This window comes from Lepisosteus platostomus, chromosome 26, assembly GCF_059453375.1.
Source record: "Lepisosteus platostomus isolate fLepPlt1 chromosome 26, fLepPlt1.hap1, whole genome shotgun sequence".
Classification (NCBI taxonomy): domain Eukaryota; kingdom Metazoa; phylum Chordata; class Actinopteri; order Semionotiformes; family Lepisosteidae; genus Lepisosteus; species Lepisosteus platostomus.
This window is the reverse complement of record NC_142636.1, coordinates 10,594,111-10,614,810: the sequence shown is the minus strand read 5'-3', so window position 1 is coordinate 10,614,810 and position 20,700 is coordinate 10,594,111. Positions and strand designations below refer to the sequence as shown.

Here is a 20,700-nt window from a genome sequence, read left to right as displayed (position 1 = left end):
GAGAAGCAATTAATCACACTAACGAAGTTCTGTAACAAATGAGGCAGAGCTCAGAGACAGACAGGGGGAGGGGTCTGTTTCTCACTATATCTGCTGGTTCTAGTGATGATAAAGTCTATCTGTCTGTCTCTGTGCGCACTTGAGTCTCTGTATGGCTTTCAACCTGTGTACCCGTCTCTCTCCCTGTCCTTGTCTCTCTGTATACCTGTCTCTCTCTCCCTGTGTGTATACTTGTCCTTGTCTGTTTACCTGTCTCTCTTTCCGTGTTTATGTCTGTGTACCTGTCTCTCTCTCCCTGTGCTCGTGTCTGTGTACCTGTCTCTCTCTCTCTCTGTGCTCATGTCTGTGTACCTGTCTCTCTCTCTCTCTGTGCTCGTGTCTGTGTACCTGTCTCTCTCTCCCCCTATGCTCATGTCAGTTTACCTGTCTCTCACCCTTTACTAACCTGACCGGGAGTGTCCTACGGACATGGACAGCTCCTGGGTAACTCCTCACAGCTGTCCGCTGACACATTCCATATGCGGAAGACGTTCTGACACAAATGGAGCCGCTTCATCGCCCCCTGCTGTCCACTGTCAGAATCAATCCAATGATCCGCAGTGCTCAATTTTAACTCCTTTTAACCGTATAAACATTCTCTCTCTCTCTCTCTCTCTCTCTCTCTCTCTCTCTCTCTCTCTCTCTCTCTCTCCATATTTGCATTTGGACTTTGTAACAGAAATGTAGATGTTACCACCTGCTGAAACAAAAGGTCCAGTTGAGGGCAAGAGAGGAAGGCAGATGGGGTGAAAGTTCAAAGGTCACAGGCTTGCACTTGTGCAGAGCTGCTACCCCCTTCCTTCTGGTTTAGGGGCTGCATTTATCTCCCTTGCCCGCCCGCCCACCCCCCAAGTCCTCCGGTGGCAATCAACACCAGCACTCGGATGCAGGAATATTTCAAATTCAGTTTTTATTCTTCTCAGTGCTATGAAACAGCCCCGACCCCCCGCAGTCTTGCGCCCGGTCCTTCTGTGCCAGGACTGGGCAGAGCGCGCTCTCTCGCTGGGGAGTAAACACACCGTCACCACCAGACTCCCTCGTAAATGCTTTGTTGATTTCAAGTCTATCGCACACTCACTCACACACACACAAACCGATGCGCACACACACACACACACACAGAGACACACAGACACAAACCAATGCACACACATGCACTCACAAACACTCAAACCGATGCATACACACACACAGAGACACACAGACACAAACCAATGCACACACATACACTCACACACACAAACCGATGCGCACACACACACAGAGACACACAGACACAAACCAATGCACACACATACACTCACACACACACAAACCGATGCACACACACACACAGAGACACACAGACACAAACCAATGCACACACATACACTCACACACACAGAGACACACAGACACAAACCAATGCACACACATGCACTCACACACACTCAAACCGATGCACACACACGCACTCACACACACATTCATGTACAGGCGCCCACACACACACAAACCGATGCACACACATACACTCACACAGACACAATCAGATGCGCACACATTCATGTACAGATGCACACATGCACACAGATACAGACACACATGCGCGCACCACACCCACACCTACCTTCTGGCTGGTGCCGCAGTCCAGCTCCGCTACACAACCGAACCCCTAATTATCTTAATCGCAGGATGAGCTGCTGGGCTGCGCTCGGCTCGGAGCCCTGTGGGCCTCTGCCTGTTAACTCTTGCCTTCCCAGGAGCAGTAAGAGCCCAACAGCCCTGCGGGGCTCTGGCCTCCAGGCGACCCCAGCCCCGGCCCCAGCTCTCTCTCGGAGCCCCGGAGCGGGAGGCCGGACATGACCTGAGTGCTCACACGAGCCCCCGCTAGCGCCTGGAGCCCAACTCCTTTCGGGACACAAGCAGCCAAAAATGCCAATGGGAGGATACTTCCAGCGGGGCAGGGGAGGGGTGACCACGCGCCCCCCCCCAAAACATCACACAAACACATGGAGTCACCGTGCCTCTGGGCTCTACAGGACAGGCTGGACACTGCAGCGGTCAGCTCCTCTGCCCCCCCCCAAACACCCAGCACACGGAGCGCTGGGAAATCCCATGGCTCAGAGCTGGTTTCGTACATCTGGGTCCAAAGAGGTGTAGTGCCACACAGGCCGGGGCTCGGCTCAGGTGAGCCCAGCCTGCTCTCCGGGGTTACTGGCTCAGTTATGTTACACAGACAGATCCGGCCCGCCTGGAGCCAGGACAGGCCCAGGAAGAGGAGGTGTCTGGAGTAGGAAACACTCCGCTCACACACACTGTCACACACGCACACACACGTAGACACACGGAGCAGCACAGACCAAGACTCGCGCGCACACACACTGTCACACACGCACACATGGAGCAGCACAGACCACAACTCGCGCACACACACACACTGTCACACACGCACACACACGTCAACACATGGAGGAGCACAGACCGAGACTCGCGTGCGCACACACACACACAGTCACACACACGCACACACACGTAGATACACGGAGGAGCACAGACCGAGACTCGCGCGCACGCGCACACACACACACACACACACACACACACCCACAGTCACACACGTAGACACAGAGGAGCACAGACCGAGACTCACTCACACACACATACACACACACACACACACGCGCGCGCGCGCGCCTACAGTCTCCAGTCTCCTCTCTCGTGTCTTCTGGAAGTGCAACGTTTGGAAGAGTGATTTTCCAGGCTCTGTGGTGGTCATTCCGAGCTCATCATCTCTTCTAGGGAAAGAAATCCCTCCCCTCCCGGGATGAGGAACCGGCCAGCTCCGCTGCCTCACGGAAATCCCGGACACCCAAACAGCCCACAGATTCTCTCCCGCCAGGAGTATGTCCAGAAATGGCTGTGCAGTGAGTTGACACTGACCGGCAGACACTGACCAGTAACATGGACACATTCCTGGGAACAACAGCCTCAAGTGGACACACAGTTCCACACCGACCCGGACACACAGTGCAATCAGCCGTCACGCAGAGGCAGTGTAGCGCCTCCCGCTGTCCACTGTCTGCATAATCAGAAGTCACACAGAGGCAGTGTAGCGCCTCCCGCTGTCCACTGTCTGCATAAACATCAGTCACACAGAGGCAGTGTAGCGCCTCCCGCTGTCCACTGTCTGCATAATCAGAAGTCACACAGAGGCAGTGTAGCGCCTCCCGCTGTCCACTGTCTGCATAAACATCAGTCACACAGAGGCAGTGTAGCGCCTCCCGCTGTCCACTGTCTGCATAAACATCAGTCACACAGAGGCAGTGTAGCGCCTCCCGCTGTCCACTGTCTGCATAAACATCAGTCACACAGAGGCAGTGAAGCGCCTCCCGCTGTCCACTGTCTGCATAAACATCAGTCACACAGAGGCAGTATAGCGCCTCCCGCTGTCCACTGTCTGCATAAACATCAGTCACACAGAGGCAGTGTAGCGCCTCCCGCTGTCCACTGTCTGCATAAACATCAGTCACACAGAGGCAGTGTAGCGCCTCCCGCTGTCCACTGTCTGCATAAACATCAGTCACGCAGAGGCAGACAGCAGGGGGCGCTGCACGGCCTCCGCGACACTGTGACTGGGAACGTGCTCCCTGCAGACCCTGTCCATCCCAGATTCCCTCTCTGTCTGATGCCTAGTTTTCTGAGAGCAGCAGCTTGAAAAGGCTTCCTCAATGTACCTGCGGTCACAGGTGAAAGTACTGCCGTGATCAACACAACAGCACTCTGAGTCTAGGAGAGAACACACTGTCTCCCCTCATGGGCTGGGCACTGCTTGGCCCTGCAGGTCCTTGTGCAGAGTCCAGGTGAGTAACGTGCGCTCACTCAGAGCTGACACAGCAGTCTAATATTTCACCCGCAGTTCTACTGTCTGCGACTCCAACTCCAACAGCACTGTTACCTGGCCTCCTGAAATCACATTCAGAGCTGACCTCTCCTGTAATCCCACTGCCAGTGTGGGACAGACAGAGAGCTGTAAAGGAGCCCCAGTCTCACTGTGATCTGTGTCAGTGTTACAGATAGAGACACAGCCCTTATAGAGTCAGGATATTAATCTCACTGCCAGTCTGGGACAGAGAGAGCTGTAAAGGAGCCCCAGTCTCACTATGATCTGTGTCAGTGTTACAGGTAGAGACAGCCCTCATAGAGTCAGGATATTAATCTCACTGCCAGTCTGGGACAGACAGAGAGCTGTAAAGAAACCCCAGTCTCACTGTGATCTGTGTCAGTGTTACAGATAGAGACACAGCCCTTATAGAGTCAGGATATTAATCTCCCTGCCAGTCTGGGACAGACAGAGAGCTGTAAAGGAGCCCCAGTCTCACTGTGATCTGTGTCTCTGTTACAGGTAGAGACACAGCCCTTATAGAGTCAGGATATTAATCTCCCTGCCAGTCTGGGACAGACAGAGAGCTGTAAAGGAGCCCCAGTCTCACTGTGATCTGTGTCTCTGTTACAGGTAGAGACACAGCCCTTATAGAGTCAGGATATTAATCTCACTGCCAGTCTGGGACAGACAGAGAGCTGTAAAGGAGCCCCAGTCTCACTGTGATCTGTGTCAGTGTTACAGGTAGAGACACAGCCCTTATAGAGTCAGGATATTAATCTCACTGCCAGTTTCTCAGACTCCTTGGGTCTCTCAGTTCAGCTGGGTCTTGGGCCTCCCTACCAGTGTGCATTATGGCCGACTGCCAGGTGCCATCCCAATTCTTACTCACACGTGCAAAACTGGCACGTTTGAAACTCAAGTTTGGCATAATTGCTTGTTTAAATATCTTCAGATGCGAAGTCTGTCCGAAACCCGAGCAGGTCCATGCTGCAGGGTGCCAGGGAGAGGGACGACACGCACGGCTCTCCGCGTTGCTCGTCTCCAGGAGTGTTCTGAAGTGCTGCCCGCGCTTCGAAAAACCTTGCAGTTAAGGAATTCTTTATCCGTGTCTCAGAAATTCCCAGAATTCCTTCTGCAGCCACCAGTCTCGTTTCTGGTTAGTTGTTCGTGAGAGCAGAGCAAGTGAGTGTGTGAGAGTGTGTCAGAGCTAGTGTGTGAGAGTATTAGTGCATCTGAGTGTGTGTGCGCGTTAGTGCTAGAGTGTGTGAGAGTATTAGTGCATCAGAGCGTGTGTGCGCGAGTCAGAGCTAGAGTGTGTGAGAGTATTAGTGCATCAGAGTGTGTGTGCGCGTTAGTGCTACAGTGTGTGAGTATTAGTGCATCAGAGTGTGTGTGCGCGTTAGTGCTACAGTGTGTGAGTATTAGTGCATCAGAGTGTGTGTGCGCGTGTCAGAGCTACAGTGTGTGAGTATTAGTGCATCAGAGTGTGTGTGCGCGTGTCAGAGCTACAGTGTGTGAGAGTATTAGTGCATCAGAGTGTGTGTGCGCGTGTCAGAGCTACAGTGTGTGAGAGTATTAGTGCATCAGAGTGTGTGTGTGCGCGTGTCAGAGCTACAGTGTGTGAGAGTATTAGTGCATCAGAGTGTGTGTGCGCGCGTGTCAGAGCTACAGTGTGTGAGAGTATTAGTGCATCAGAGTGTGTGTGTGCGTGTCAGAGCTACAGTGTGTGAGAGTATTAGTGCATCAGAGTGTGTGTGTGCGTGTCAGAGCTACAGTGTGTGAGAGTATTAGTGCATCAGAGTGTGTGTGTGCGTGTCAGAGCTACAGTGTGTGAGAGCATTAGTGCATCAGAGTGTGTGTGTGCGCGCGTGTCATAGCTACAGTGTATGAGTATTAGTGCATCAGAGTGTGTGTGCGCGTGTCAGAGCTACAGTGTGTGAGTATTAGTGCATCAGAGTGTGTGTGCGCGTGTCAGAGCTACAGTGTGTGAGAGTATTAGTGCATCAGAGTGTGTGTGTGCGCGTGTCAGAGCTACAGTGTGTGAGAGTATTAGTGCATCAGAGTGTGTGCGCGTGTCAGAGCTACAGTGTGTGAGAGTATTAGTGCATCAGAGTGTGTGTGTGCGTGTCAGAGCTACAGTGTGTGAGAGTATTAGTGCATCAGAGTGTGTGTGTGCGTGTCAGAGCTACAGTGTGTGAGAGTATTAGTGCATCAGAGTGTGTGTGAGAGCATTAGTGCATCAGTGCAAGCGAGTGTGTCCACTGTCCATGCTCAGCTCTGCACGTCCGCACAGTGTGGCTGCCCTGGGCGTGGCGAGCGCAGGTTCGAGCTCATGACAGCCAGAGGGGGAGGCGGGGCAATGGGAGGGGGGGCGTGCCTTTGCCCTGCGTTGCTAGGAGACAGAAAGGGAGAAGAGGAAGAGTGTTGCCACGGTGATGCAGAGGTACTCCCGTGTAGGGCTGTTCCCAGAGACGCTCTTCTCCAGTTTGGGAATCTCGGGATGAAACTGGTCTGGGAGAGAGGGAAAGGTGAATTCAGTGTATAATGCATCGGCATAGCTTGGAATTTTAATTTTGTTTCCTATTTATAACTGGGAATCTCCATGCAGTATAGTTTATGAGTTTAGGAAGGTTACACTCGCCTATGTACATAAGTCTCGTTCCCTGGCTCAGGGATACAGTGTGACCCGGCCCAGACTGGACCAGTGATCTCTGGACTGTAGGGTTACAGTGTGACCCAGACTGGACCAGTGATCTCTGGACTGTAGGGTTACAGTGTGACCCAGACTGGACCAGTGATCTCTGGACTGTAGGGTTAGTGTGACCCAGACTGGACCAGTGATCTCTGGACTGTAGGGTTACAGTGTGACCCAGACTGGACCAGTGATCTCTGGACTGTAGGGTTACAGTGTGACCCAGACTGGACCAGTGATCTCTGGACTGTAGGGTTACAGTGTGACCCAGACTGGACCAGTGATCTCTGGACTGTAGGGTTACAGTGTGACCCAGACTGGACCAGTGATCTCTGGACTGTAGGGTTACAGTGTGACCCAGACTGGACCAGTGATCTCTGGACTGTAGGGTTACAGTGTGACCCAGACTGGACCAGTGATCTCTGGACTGTAGGGTTACAGTGTGACCCAGACTGGACCAGTGATCTCTGGACTGTAGGGTTACAGTGTGACCCAGACTGGACCAGCGATCTCTGGACTGTAGGGTTAGAGTATGGCCCTGCCCAGACTGGACCAGTGATCTCTGGACTGTAGGGTTACAGTGTGACCCAGACTGGACCAGTGATCTCTGGACTGTAGGGTTACAGTGTGACCCGGCCCAGACTGGACCAGTGATCTCTGGACTGTAGGGTTACAGTGTGACCCAGACTGGACCAGTGATCTCTGGACTGTAGGGTTACAGTGTGACCCAGACTGGACCAGTGATCTCTGGACTGTAGGGTTACAGTGTGACCCAGACTGGACCAGTGATCTCTGGACTGTAGGGTTACAGTGTGACCCAGACTGGACCAGTGATCTCTGGGCTGTAGGGTTACAGTGTGACCCAGACTGGACCAGTGATCTCTGGACTGTAGGGTTAGTGTGACCCAGACTGGACCAGTGATCTCTGGACTGTAGGGTTACAGTGTGACCCGGCCCAGATTGGACCAGTGATCTCTGGACTGTAGGGTTACAGTGTGACCCGGCCCAGACTGGAGTAGCTCAAGCTCAGGCAGTGAAAACTGCAGGGGGAGGCAGCACTCTCTACCAGTGGCATGAGTACAATCTCATGGCAGCACAGAATGACAGGAATGCACAGGGAGGTAAATACCAGACGTGACTGGTGTTACAGGAACACCTCAGGGAGAAGGAATGCTGCTGTCTTATCAGCAGAGCAGTTCCTCCGGACTCACAGGAAAACATTCTTCACATAGTGCTGCTGACTTCCTGTACGGGCACCTGAGCGCTGTCCTACACTCCACTGCCCCCTGAACACCCTTCTCTCACTCCCAGAGCACACAGAGGGTGAGAGGGGGTGAGAGTGTGCCAGCGCAGTCTCACCAAGGTCCTCGATCTCCAGGTCGGGTCTCAAGGTGAAGTCCAGCTGCGTCGGGGGAGGCTTCTCATCCAGCTGAGAGGCTGCAGAGGGAGAGGGACAGAGTGAGCAGGAGAGTGAGGGCGTTCAAGTGACAGAGGGAGAGAGGAGGGGAGAGTGAGAGAGGGGAGTGAGAGAGGGACAGAGGGAGAGAGGAGGGGAGAGTGAGAGAGGGGAGTGAGAGAGGGACAGAGGGAGAGAGGAGGGGAGAGTGAGAGAGGGGAGTGAGAGAGGGACAGAGGGAGAGAGGAGGGGAGAGTGAGAGAGTGACAGAGGGAGAGGCCAGGAGGGGAGAGTGAGAGAGTGACAGAGGGAGAGTGACAGAGGGAGAGAGGAGGGGAGAGTGAGAAAGTGACAGAGGGAGAGGCCAGGAGGGGAGAGTGAGAGAGAGGAGTGAGAGAGGAGGGGAGAGTGAGAGAGGGGAGTGAGAGAGGAGGGGAGAGTGAGAGAGTGACAGAGGGAGAGGCCAGAGACACTCACTGGTGGAGCAGCAGACGTACACCTTCATCTTCAGGCAGGTGCGGCCATGGTGGTGCGTGGGCGTCGCTGGAACAACACACAACACATCACTGCTCACGCCAATTACACGCCAACTGCATGCAGTTGTTACACTCACAGGTGTAGGAGTATATCAGTGTGTTATACTCACAGGTGTAGGAGTGTAGCGGTGTGTTACACTCACAGGTGTAGGAGTATATCAGTGTGTTATACTCACAGGTGTAGGAGTATATCAGTGTGTTATACTCACAGGTGTAGGAGTGTAGCGGTGTGTTACACTCACAGGTGTAGGAGTGTAGCAGTGTGTTACACTCACAGGTGTAGGAGTATATCAGTGTGTTACACTCACAGGTGTAGGAGTATATCAGTGTGTTATACTCACAGGTGTAGGGGTGTAGCAGTGTGTTACACTCACAGGTGTAGGAGTATATCAGTGTGTTATACTCACAGGTGTAGGAGTGTAGCAGTGTGTTACACTCACAGGTGTAGGAGTATATCAGTGTGTTACACTCACAGGTGTAGGAGTATATCAGTGTGTTATACTCACAGGTGTAGGGGTGTAGCGGTGTGTTACACTCACAGGTGTAGGGGTGTAGCAGTGTGTTATACTCACAGGTGTAGGAGTATATCAGTGTGTTACACTCACAGGTGTAGGGGTGTAGCAGTGTGTTACACTCACAGGTGTAGGGGTGTAGCAGTGTGTTATACTCACAGGTGTAGGAGTGTAGCAGTCTGTTACACTCACAGGTGTAAGAGTATATCAGTGTGTTACACTCACAGGTGTAGGAGTATATCAGTGTGTTATACTCACAGGTGTAGGAGTATATCAGTGTGTTATACTCACAGGTGTAGGAATATATCAGTGTGTTATACCCACAGGTGTAGGAGTATATCAGTGTGTTATACCCACAGGTGTAGGAGTGTAGCAGTGTGTTACACTCACAGGTGTAGGAGTATATCAGTGTGTTACACTCACAGGTGTAGGAGTATATCAGTGTGTTATACTCACAGGTGTAGGAGTGTAGCAGTCTGTTACACTCACAGGTGTAAGAGTATATCAGTGTGTTATACTCACAGGTGTAGGAGTATATCAGTGTGTTATACTCACAGGTGTAGGAGTATATCAGTGTGTTATACTCACAGGTGTAGGAGTGTAGCAGTGTGTTACACTCACAGGTGTAGGAGTATATCAGTGTGTTACACTCACAGGTGTAGGAGTGTAGCGGTGTGTTACACTCACAGGTGTAGGAGTATATCAGTGTGTTATACTCACAGGTGTAGGGGTGTAGCAGTGTGTTACACTCACAGGTGTAGGAGTATATCAGTGTGTTATACTCAGTGGTGTAGGAGTATATCAGTGTGTTACACTCACAGGTGTAGGAGTATATCAGTGTGTTACACTCACAGGTGTAGGAGTATATCAGTGTGTTATACCCACAGGTGTAGGAGTATATCAGTGTGTTACACTCACAGGTGTAGGAGTGTAGCAGTGTGTTATACCCACAGGTGTAGGAGTATATCAGTGTGTTACACTCACAGGTGTAGGAGTATATCAGTGTGTTATACTCACAGGTGTAGGAGTATATCAGTGTGTTATACCCACAGGTGTAGGAGTATATCAGTGTGTTATACTCACAGGTGTAGGAGTATATCAGTGTGTTATACTCACAGGTGTAGGAGTGTAGCAGTGTGTTATACTCACAGGTGTAGGAGTGTAGCAGTGTGTTACACTCACAGGTGTAGGAGTATATCAGTGTGTTACACTCACAGGTGTAGGAGTGTAGCAGTGTGTTATACCCACAGGAGTAGGGGTGTGTTATACCCACAGGAGTAGGGGTGTGTTATACCCACAGGAGTAGGAGTGCAGCAGTGCTATACTCACAGATGTAGTAGTACTCGTGTCCCACGTGGAACTCGTACCCCAGCGAGAAGGCGCTGTAGCGCTGGAACTTCTCGGAGAACTTGATGGGCGCGTGGGGCGCGTGGGGCCGGTTGCACTCCCAGCGCTTGAAGCCCAGCGCAGGGTCGCAGGTGCGGTAGCCCTCCCGGCTCACCATGTACAGCACGTACTGCTCCGCGTGCCGCTCCGGGGACGAGCCGTTGTAGTGCGGGCAGTAGATGTCCAGGTAGTCGTTCACGTTCACCTGCACGGTGTAGCCCTCCCGTCGCAGGCTGGGGAGAGACGGGGGGGGGGGCAGGTTAGTCCTGCTGCAGAAGAGCTCCACGCAGCGCAGCAGCAGGGCAACCGCAGTATCCCACAATGGCCAGCAGGTGGCAGTGCTGTCAAAGCAACCTGCTTTAGTGAGAGGGGAAATGTCCCACTTACTTTTACAGGATCTCTATTAGTCTGTTTACAGCAGTGTCTCCAGTCCAGTCAGGGGGGTGTCAGTGTGTGAATTCAGGGGCAGTGTGAGAGGAGAGGGACAGCAGTGTCTCCAGTCCAGTCAGGGGGGTGTCAGTGTGTGAATTCAGGGGCAGTGTGAGAGGAGAGGGACAGCAGTGTCTCCAGTCCAGTCAGGGGGGTGTCGGTGTGTGAATTCAGGGGCAGTGTGAGAGGAGAGGGACAGCAGTGTCTCCAGTCCAGTCAGGGGGGTGTCGGTGTGTGAATTCAGGGGCAGTGTGAGAGGAGAGGGACAGCAGTGTCTCCAGTCCAGTCAGGGGTGTGTCAGTGTGTGAATTCAGGGGAGTGTGAGAGGAGAGGGACAGCAGTGTCTCCAGTCCTGTCAGGGGTGTGTCGGTGTGTGAATTCAGGGGCAGTGTGAGAGGAGAGGGACAGCAGTGTCTCCAGTCCAGTCAGGGGTGTGTCAGTGTGTGAATTCAGGGGCAGTGTGAGAGGAGAGGGACAGCAGTGTCTCCAGTCCAGTCAGGGGGGTGTCAGTGTGTGAATTCAGGGGCAGTGTGAGAGGAGAGGGACAGCAGTGTCTCCAGTCCAGTCAGGGGTGTGTCAGTGTGTGAATTCAGGGGCAGTGTGAGAGGAGAGGGACAGCAGTGTCTCCAGTCCAGTCAGGGGTGTGTCAGTGTGTGAATTCAGGGGAGTGTGAGAGGAGAGGGGCAGCAGTGTCTACAGCACAGTCAGGTGTGTGAGCAGATGTTCAGCTCAGTGATGTCTGTGTAGTACAATGATCTCTAATGGGTGTCTGGCATCTCTTTAGCTCAACACTGTCTCCTGTATTATTCATATCCCATCGCTTCTCTCCTGCCTCTTGCCTCGCTCTGCCTCTCCGCAGCTACAGTCTTTTCATCCTCTCCTTGTCCTTCTCTCCTTCATTCCCCGTCTCTCCCCATCCCCCTCTCCGTCTCATTTCCCCGGCCCCCCCTCGTTCTTTATTCCTCCCTCCCTCGCTCCTGCTCTTTCTTTCTCTGACGCGCTCTTCACTTCTCTCCCTCCTCTCTCACTTCATCTCTCTCTCTCTCTGGCAGTCTCTCAATTCTAGGCCATGTCTCTGGAGACTGTATTTATTCAATTATTAAATGAACATAGAGGCTGCAGCTACAGCACTGCTCTCTCTCTCTCGTTAACTCCCTCACTCTTCTTCCTGCTGAGAATCCCTTTTGTTAAAATGTACACCTCCAACCAGGAAACAGGCTCAGCCCTCTGATCCACCCCAGGTGTTACAGTGCTGTCAGTCAGACTCCCAGTGCACAGCAGTCTGATCCACTCCACGTCTTATAGTGCTGTCAGTCAGACTCCCAGTGCACAGCAGTCTGATCCACTCCAGGTTTTACAGTGCTGTCAGTCAGACTCCCAGTGCACAGCAGTCTGATCCACTCCAGGTCTTACAATGCTGTCAGTCAGACTCCCGGTGCACAGCAGTCTGATCCAATTCAGAGATTAAGCACCAAAGGGAGGATTGGTGCAGCTCTCACTGACAGCACACACACACTGCAGGAGCCCTGGACAGACACAGGGGGCGCTGTTCTCCTCCTCTTCCCCTGTGACCTGACCCAGACTGGACCAGCGATCTCTGGACTGTAGGGTTACAGTGTGACCCAGCCCAGACTGGACCAGCGATCTCTGGACTGTAGGGTTACAGTGTGACCCAGACTGGACCAGCGATCTCTGGACTGTAGGGTTACAGTGTGACCCGGCCCAGACTGGACCAGTGATCTCTGGACTGTAGGGTTACAGTGTGACCCGGCCCAGACTGGACCAGTGATCTCTGAACTGTAGGGTTGCACTGTGACCCAGACTGGACCAGTGATCTCTGAACTGTAGGGTTGCAGTGTGACCCAGACTGGACCAGTGATCTCTGGACTGTAGGGTGACAGTGTGACCCAGACTAGACCAGTGATCTCTGGACTGTAGGGTTGCAGTGTGACCCAGACTGGACCAGTGATCTCTGGACTGTAGGGTTACAATGTGACCCGGCCCAGATTCCCAGCAGGAGGCTCAGATACTGGGGTTCGGGGGTCTCCCAGCACGAGGCTCGGATACTGGGGTTCAGGCTCAGATACTGGGGTTTGGGGTTCTCCCAGCAGGAGGCTCGGATACCGGGGTTCAGGGCTCTCCCAGCAGGAGGCTCGGATACTGAGGTTCAGGCTCAGATACTGGGGTTTGGGGCTCTCCTAGCAGGAGGCTCGGATACTGAGGTTCAGGCTCAGATACTGGGGTTCGGGGCTCTCCCAGCAGGATGCTCGGATACTGGGGTTCGGGGGTCTCCCAGCACGAGGCTCGGATACTGGGGTTCAGGCTCAGATACTGGGGTTTGGGGTTCTCCCAGCAGGAGGCCCGGATACCGGGGCTCAGGCTCAGATACTGGGGTTCGGGGCTCTCCCAGCAGGATGCTCGGATACTGGGGTTCGGGGGTCTCCCAGCACGAGGCTCGGATACTGGGGTTCAGGCTCAGATACTGGGGTTTGGGGTTCTCCCAGCAGGAGGCTCGGATACTGAGGTTCAGGCTCAGATACTGGGGTTCGGGGCTCTCCCAGCAGGATGCTCGGATACTGGGGTTCGGGGCTCTCCCAGCAGGACGCTCAATGGGAGCACATTCCAGGCAGGTATTGGGGCCAGTGCTGCTGCTGCCTCTTATTCATCCAGGCGGGAAGGAATCGGATTTTACACGGCACTCGCTTGTAATCAGGGATCAAGGTCAGACGGAATCGGATTAGCACGATTCCCAGGACTCATCTCCGTGCATTTGCAGGCGTATTCAAATAAGCGCAGAAGCTCGAGTGCCACACAGCGCCATTGAAAACCAGAGAAGATCCGTGTTACACACGAGCTAGCAAGAGTAATTCACAAACATCAGAGGTGCTGACAGGCGCTTTCATACCAAAAATTACACAGCCTCTCCCCTGCGAAGACGAGTTCTGTTCATTCAAAACTCACACTATTTCAAAAGTCACATCTGTGGGACTGACTGATGTTCGAGCTGTGTTTAAACTGGTATTAGCATATACTTTCTGACTGAGCAGATCAAAATAGTTCTGCTTGTGAGAGGAGAGGGACAGCAGTGTCTCCAGTCCAGTCAGGGGTGTGTCAGTGTGTGAATTCAGGGGCAGTGTGAGAGGAGAGGGACAGCAGTGTCTCCAGTCCAGTCAGGGGGGTGTCAGTGTGTGAATTCAGGGGCAGTGTGAGAGGAGAGGGACAGCAGTGTCTCCAGTCCAGTCAGGGGGGTGTCAGTGTGTGAATTCAGGGGCAGTGTGAGAGGAGAGGGACAGCAGTGTCTCCAGTCCAGTCAGGGGGGTGTCAGTGTGTGAATTCAGGGGCAGTGTGAGAGGAGAGGGACAGCAGTGTCTCCAGTCCAGTCAGGGGGGTGTCAGTGTGAGAGGAGAGGGACAGCAGTGTCTCCAGTCCAGTCAGGGGTGTGTCGGTGTGTGAATTCAGGGGCAGTGTGAGAGGAGAGGGACAGCAGTGTCTCCAGTCCAGTCAGGGGTGTGTCGGTGTGTGAATTCAGGGGCAGTGTGAGAGGAGAGGGACAGCAGTGTCTCCAGTCCAGTCAGGGGGGTGTCAGTGTGTGAATTCAGGGGCAGTGTGAGAGGAGAGGGACAGCAGTGTCTCCAGTCCAGTCAGGGGTGTGTCAGTGTGTGAATTCAGGGGCAGTGTGAGAGGAGAGGGACAGCAGTGTCTCCAGTCCAGTCAGGGGGGTGTCAGTGTGAGAGGAGAGGGACAGCAGTGTCTCCAGTCCAGTCAGGGGGGTGTCAGTGTGTGAATTCAGGGGCAGTGTGAGAGGAGAGGGACAGCAGTGTCTCCAGTCCAGTCAGGGGGGTGTCAGTGTGTGAATTCAGGGGCAGTGTGAGAGGAGAGGGACAGCAGTGTCTCCAGTCCAGTCAGGGGTGTGTCAGTGTGTGAATTCAGGGGCAGTGTGAGAGGAGAGGGACAGCAGTGTCTCCAGTCCAGTCAGGGGGGTGTCGGTGTGTGAATTCAGGGGCAGTGTGAGAGGAGAGGGACAGCAGTGTCTCCAGTCCAGTCAGGGGGGTGTCGGTGTGTGAATTCAGGGGCAGTGTGAGAGGAGAGGGACAGCAGTGTCTCCAGTCCAGTCAGGGGGGTGTCGGTGTGTGAATTCAGGGGCAGTGTGAGAGGAGAGGGACAGCAGTGTCTCCAGTCCAGTCAGGGGGGTGTCAGTGTGTGAATTCAGGGGCAGTGTGAGAGGAGAGGGACAGCAGTGTCTCCAGTCCAGTCAGGGGTGTGTCGGTGTGTGAATTCAGGGGCAGTGTGAGAGGAGAGGGACAGCAGTGTCTCCAGTCCAGTCAGGGGGGTGTCAGTGTGTGAATTCAGGGGCAGTGTGAGAGGAGAGGGACAGCAGTGTCTCCAGTCCAGTCAGGGGGGTGTCAGTGTGTGAATTCAGGGGCAGTGTGAGAGGAGAGGGACAGCAGTGTCTCCAGTCCAGTCAGGGGGGTGTCAGTGTGTGAATTCAGGGGCAGTGTGAGAGGAGAGGGACAGCAGTGTCTCCAGTCCAGTCAGGGGGGTGTCAGTGTGTGAATTCAGGGGCAGTGTGAGAGGAGAGGGACAGCAGTGTCTCCAGTCCAGTCAGGGGGGTGTCACTGTGTGAATTCAGGGGCAGTGTGAGAGGAGAGGGACAGCAGTGTCTCCAGTCCAGTCAGGGGGGTGTCAGTGTGTGAATTCAGGGGCAGTGTGAGAGGAGAGGGACAGCAGTGTCTCCAGTCCAGTCAGGGTTGTGTCAGTGTGTGAATTCAGGGGCAGTGTGAGAGGAGAGGGACAGCAGTGTCTCCAGTCCAGTCAGGGGGGTGTCAGTGTGTCAGGAGAGGGGCAGCAGTGTCAGTGTGTGAGTTCAGAGCTGGGAGAGCAGTAGAGGCAGATCGGTGTGTTAACAAGCTTGTCATCTCGACTGCTGGATTCCTCCCCCAGTCCTCTCCCCCTCTCTCCCTGTCTTCTCCTGCTCGGAGCGCAGATGAAAGGATCCCGGAGCGACGTGGGAGCGCGCGGCAGCGGCAGCCGGTGGGGCAGGCCTATTTTTAAATGGAGAGGGGGAGAGAATCGGAGGAGAGCAGGAAGGGGGAGCGGGAGACAGGAAGTCAAAGGGAGAAGCCGGGAGAGAGAGGGGGGACGGGCCGAGATAGTTTTTAAAGCGGAGAGAGGGATGAGGAGGGAGGAAGGAGAAGAGACGGAGTGGTTAATGTACAGGGAGCGAAAGAGAGGAGGAGAGAGAGAGAGCGGCTCTATTTTTAAACCCAGTCAAGGGAGAGAGAGAGAGAGAGGGGAGCACAGAAAGAGAAAAGGAGGGAGGGAGAGAGAGAGAGAGATCGCGTTTGCCGTGTGTCTCCAGGGATGAACGGAAGTGGAAAACAAATGAAGAGATGGGCTGCTCTCTCCCTCCCTCTCTCTCTCTTCCTTTTTGTCTCATCACCAGTTCCCTTTAAGTGATGGAGCTGAGCTAGTTAGTGAGGCCAGCAGGCACTGGGGGGGGGGGGGGGGGCGGGCAGGGAGAGGGGGTTTGCGAGTGTGAATGTGCGAGGCGGGGGCGCAGTACCAACAACGGCCACCAGACGGCGCCCCACAGACACACCGCAGCGAGCTTCACCGACCGGATTCCTGCAGCGAGCTCTTGCAGAACACCTCATTCCCATGTGGAGCAGCACAGTTTAACGCGCTCTTCTTGGAAATCGCAACGTTCTCCTTGGAAAGCGACTGCTAAATTCTACCCCGCTGCGCAGCTTCTCCAGGTGGAATTAAATACCGTCGTGCTGGAGTGGCTCCAGTGCTCTGTGTGCTGACGGCCAACACTGTTCCAGGAGTATTTTGTAATTTCCGCGGAACTGCTCTCAGCGGTATGACGGTAATAAAACAATCAGGAGCTGGACCTGCAAGTGTTGCACCGGGGAAGGACTTCAGCGGTGCACATGTCTCTGGGGCACCCAAGAGACAGACATTCCACCCTCCCCGGCATCTCCAACACCCGTCCACATCTGCACCCGGCAAGCTTCTGCATCAGGCCCTGCACACCGAGGAAAAGACCCCTTGGTCTATTCTTGGACGTGGCGCTGCACCAGTGTGCTTTGGCCTCATCCGCTTTGTGCTTGGTGTTGTGCTGGGAAAAGCTCCTGAGCATGCGAGCAGGTAGTGCGAGTGTCCGATCCTTCCACGCCCAGGGACCCCGTGAAAGGGGGTACCCTGAAGCAGGAAGGATAGGAGGAGGACCTGCATAGCTCCTTGACGTGGATTTCCCATCTCCCGCACTCTTCCTCCCCTCCTGCCTCTTTCTCCCTCTGTCCTCCTCCTCGCTTGCTCTCCTACCTCTCCCCCTCCGCGCTCTTAAGAGAGAGACAGCTGATGAATAATTGATAGATTATTAAACTCGGCTACATCACAGAGCCCTGGGGCAACACTGTCTGAATCAGACCCTCACTGACAAACACACGCTGACACAGGAGGACCTGAACACTCTCACTCTCACAGACACATTAACACTCCTTCATCATCATCATCATCAGAGCTGGAGAGTAACTGTACAGACACTCAGTCCAGCTCCTCTGTATCTTCACATGAACACTCCTTCATCATCATCAGAGCTGTAGTCACTGTACAGACACTCAGTCCAGCTCCTCTGTATCTTCACATGAACACTCCTTCATCATCATCAGAGCTGGAGAGTCACTGTAGAGACACTCAGTCCAGCTCCTCTGTCTCTTCACATGAACACTCCTTCATCATCATCAGAGCTGGAGAGTCACTGTAGAGACACTCAGTCCAGCTCCTCTGTATCTTCACATGAACACTCCTTCATCATCATCAGAGCTGGAGAGTCACTGTACAGACACTCAGTCCAGCTCCTCTGTATCTTCACATGAACACTCCTTCATCATCATCAGAGCTGGAGGGTCACTGTACAGACACTCAGTCCAGCTCCTCTGTATCTTCACATGAACACTCCTTCATCATTGTATTATCTCAGATCTAGCCCTGCCCCCCTGTCTGAAACACTGGCTGCTGTTGGAGCTATACACACCACAGCAGTGTGGACACTCTCTCACCCTTTATTTATTCTTTCCGTCATTCACTACTTCTGTTGAGAATTCACTGAATGGAAAATCTGCTGTCAGCATAGTGCACAATGCATGGGCGCCACAATAGGAACAGATAGTTAAGCCTCAACACACATTAGAATTCACCGCACTGCCTCAGTGTTACAGTACTGTAGTCCAGTATTGTTACAGTACAGTGTAGTGCACAGTATCACACTAGAAATCACCGCACTGCCTCAGTGTTACAGTACTGTAGTCCAGTATTGTTACAGTACAGTGTAGTGCACAGTATCACACTGGAAATCACCGCACTGCCTCAGTGTTACAGTACTGTAGTCCAGTATTGTTACAGTACAGTGTAGTGCACAGTATCACACTAGAAATCACCGCACTGCCTCAGTGTTACAGTACTGTAGTCCAGTATTGTTACAGTACAGTGTAGTGCACAGTATCACACTGGAAATCACCGCACTGCCTCAGTGTTACAGTACTGTAGTCCAGTATTGTTACAGTACAGTTTAGTGCACAGTATCACACTAGAAATCACCGCACTGCCTCAGTGTTACAGTACTGTAGTCCAGTATTGTTACAGTACACTTTAGTGCACAGTATCACACTAGAAATCACCGCACTGCCTCAGTGTTACAGTACTGGAGTCCAGTATTGTTACAGTACAGTGTAGTGCACAGTATCACACTAGAAATCACCGCACTGCCTCAGTGTTACAGTACTGTAGTCCAGTATTGTTACAGTACAGTGTAGTGCACAGTATCACACTAGAAATCACCGCACTGCCTCAGTGTTACAGTACTGTAGTCCAGTATTGTTACAGTACAGTGTAGTGCACAGTATCACACTAGAAATCACCGCACTGCCTCAGTGTTACAGTACTGTAGTCCAGTATTGTTACAGTACAGTGTAGTGCACAGTATCACACTAGAAATCACCGCACTGCCTCAGTGTTACAGTACTGTAGTCCAGTATTGTTACAGTACAGTGTAGTGCACAGTATCACACTAGAAATCACCGCACTGCCTCAGTGTTACAGTACTGTAGTCCAGTATTGTTACAGTACAGTGTAGTGCACAGTATCACACTAGAAATCACCGCACTGCCTCAGTGTTACAGTACTGTAGTCCAGTATTGTTACAGTACAGTGTAGTGCACAGTATCACACTAGAAATCACCGCACTGCCTCAGTGTTACAGTACTGTAGTCCAGTATTGTTACAGTACAGTGTAGTGCACAGTATCACACTAGAAATCACCGCACTGCCTCAGTGTTACAGTACTGTAGTCCAGTATTGTTACAGTACAGTTTAGTTCACAGTATCACACTAGAAATCACCGCACTGCCTCAGTGTTACAGTACTGTAGTCCAGTATTGTTACAGTACAGTGTAGTGCACAGTATCACACTAGAAATCACCGCACTGCCTCAGTGTTACAGTACTGTAGTCCAGTATTGTTACAGTACAGTGTAGTGCACAGTATCACACTAGAAATCACCGCACTGCCTCAGTGTTACAGTACTGTAGTCCACTATTGTTACAGTACACTTTAGTGCACAGTATCACACTAGAAATCACCACACTGCCTCAGTGTTACAGTACTGTAGTCCAGTATTGTTACAGTACACTTTAGTGCACAGTATCACACTAGAAATCACCGCACTGCCTCAGTGTTACAGTACTGTAGTCCAGTATTGTTACAGTACAGTTTAGTGCACAGTATCACACTAGAAATCACCGCACTGCCTCAGTGTTACAGTACTGTAGTCCAGTATTGTTACAGTACAGTGTAGTGCACAGTATCACACTAGAAATCACCGCACTGCCTAAGTGTTACAGTACTGTAGTCCAGTATTGTTACAGTACAGTTTAGTGCACAGTATCACACTAGAAATCACCGCACTGCCTCAGTGTTACAGTACTGTAGTCCAGTATTGTTACAGTACAGTTTAGTGCACAGTATCACACTAGAAATCACCGCACTGCCTCAGTGTTACAGTACTGTAGTCCAGTATTGTTACAGTACAGTTTAGTGCACAGTATCACACTGGAAATCACCGCACTGCCTCAGTGTTACAGTACTGTAGTCCAGTATTGTTACAGTACAGTGTAGTGCACAGTATCACACTAGAAATCACCGCACTGCCTCAGTGTTACAGTACTGTAGTCCAGTATTGTTACAGTACAGTGTAGTGCACAGTATCACACTGGAAATCACCGCACTGCCTCAGTGTTACAGTACTGTAGTCCAGTATTGTTACAGTACAGTGTAGTGCACAGTATCACACTAGAAATCACCGCACTGCCTCAGTGTTACAGTACTGTAGTCCAGTATTGTTACAGTACAGTTTAGTGCACAGTATCACACTAGAAATCCCTGCACTGCCTCAGTGTTACAGTAATATAGTCCAGGACAGTGCAGTACTGTATAGTGCAGTGCGGTATGAATCAGTATAGAAATGTACAGTATAATACATTGCAGTGTTTGAGTCAGTACAGCACAGTGTGGTATAGTACAGATAGTACAGTGCAGTTTGAGTCAGTACAGTACAGCACAGTACAGTACAGTTTGAGTCTGTACAGCACAGTACAGTATAGCACAGTGCAGTATAGTACAGTGCAGTTTGAGTCAGTAAAGCACAGTACAGTACAGTACAGTGCAGTTTGAATCAGTACAGTACAGCTTGAGTCTGTACAGCACAGTACAGTATAGTACAGTGCAGTTTGAGTCAGTACAGCACAGTACAGTATAGCACAGTGCAGTATAGTACAGTGCAGTTT

At 52.4% G+C, this 20,700-nt stretch overlaps 1 protein-coding gene across 2 annotated transcripts in view; it reads right to left on the bottom strand.

Annotated features, from left to right (window-relative positions):
• Positions 1-932: 932 nt before the first annotated feature.
• efna3b (ephrin-A3b) overlaps positions 933-20,700 on the bottom strand; it is a 36,777-nt gene continuing 17,009 nt past the window's right edge. The window contains exons 2-6 of one of the 2 annotated variants that reach the window (XR_015930562.1): positions 10,370-10,659; positions 8,470-8,535; positions 7,956-8,033; positions 2,439-6,415; positions 933-2,386 (exon numbers count right to left, since the gene is read on the bottom strand). Coding sequence is in view for 1 of the 2 variants with exons in the window: in XM_088620583.1 (XP_088476709.1) it covers positions 6,297-6,415; positions 7,956-8,033; positions 8,470-8,535; positions 10,370-10,659 (553 nt within the window). In the remaining variant the exon portion in view is untranslated. Of the gene's footprint in view, positions 6,416-7,955; positions 8,034-8,469; positions 8,536-10,369; positions 10,660-20,700 lie in introns of both variants that reach the window. The other variant, XM_088620583.1, reaches the window with a different exon arrangement.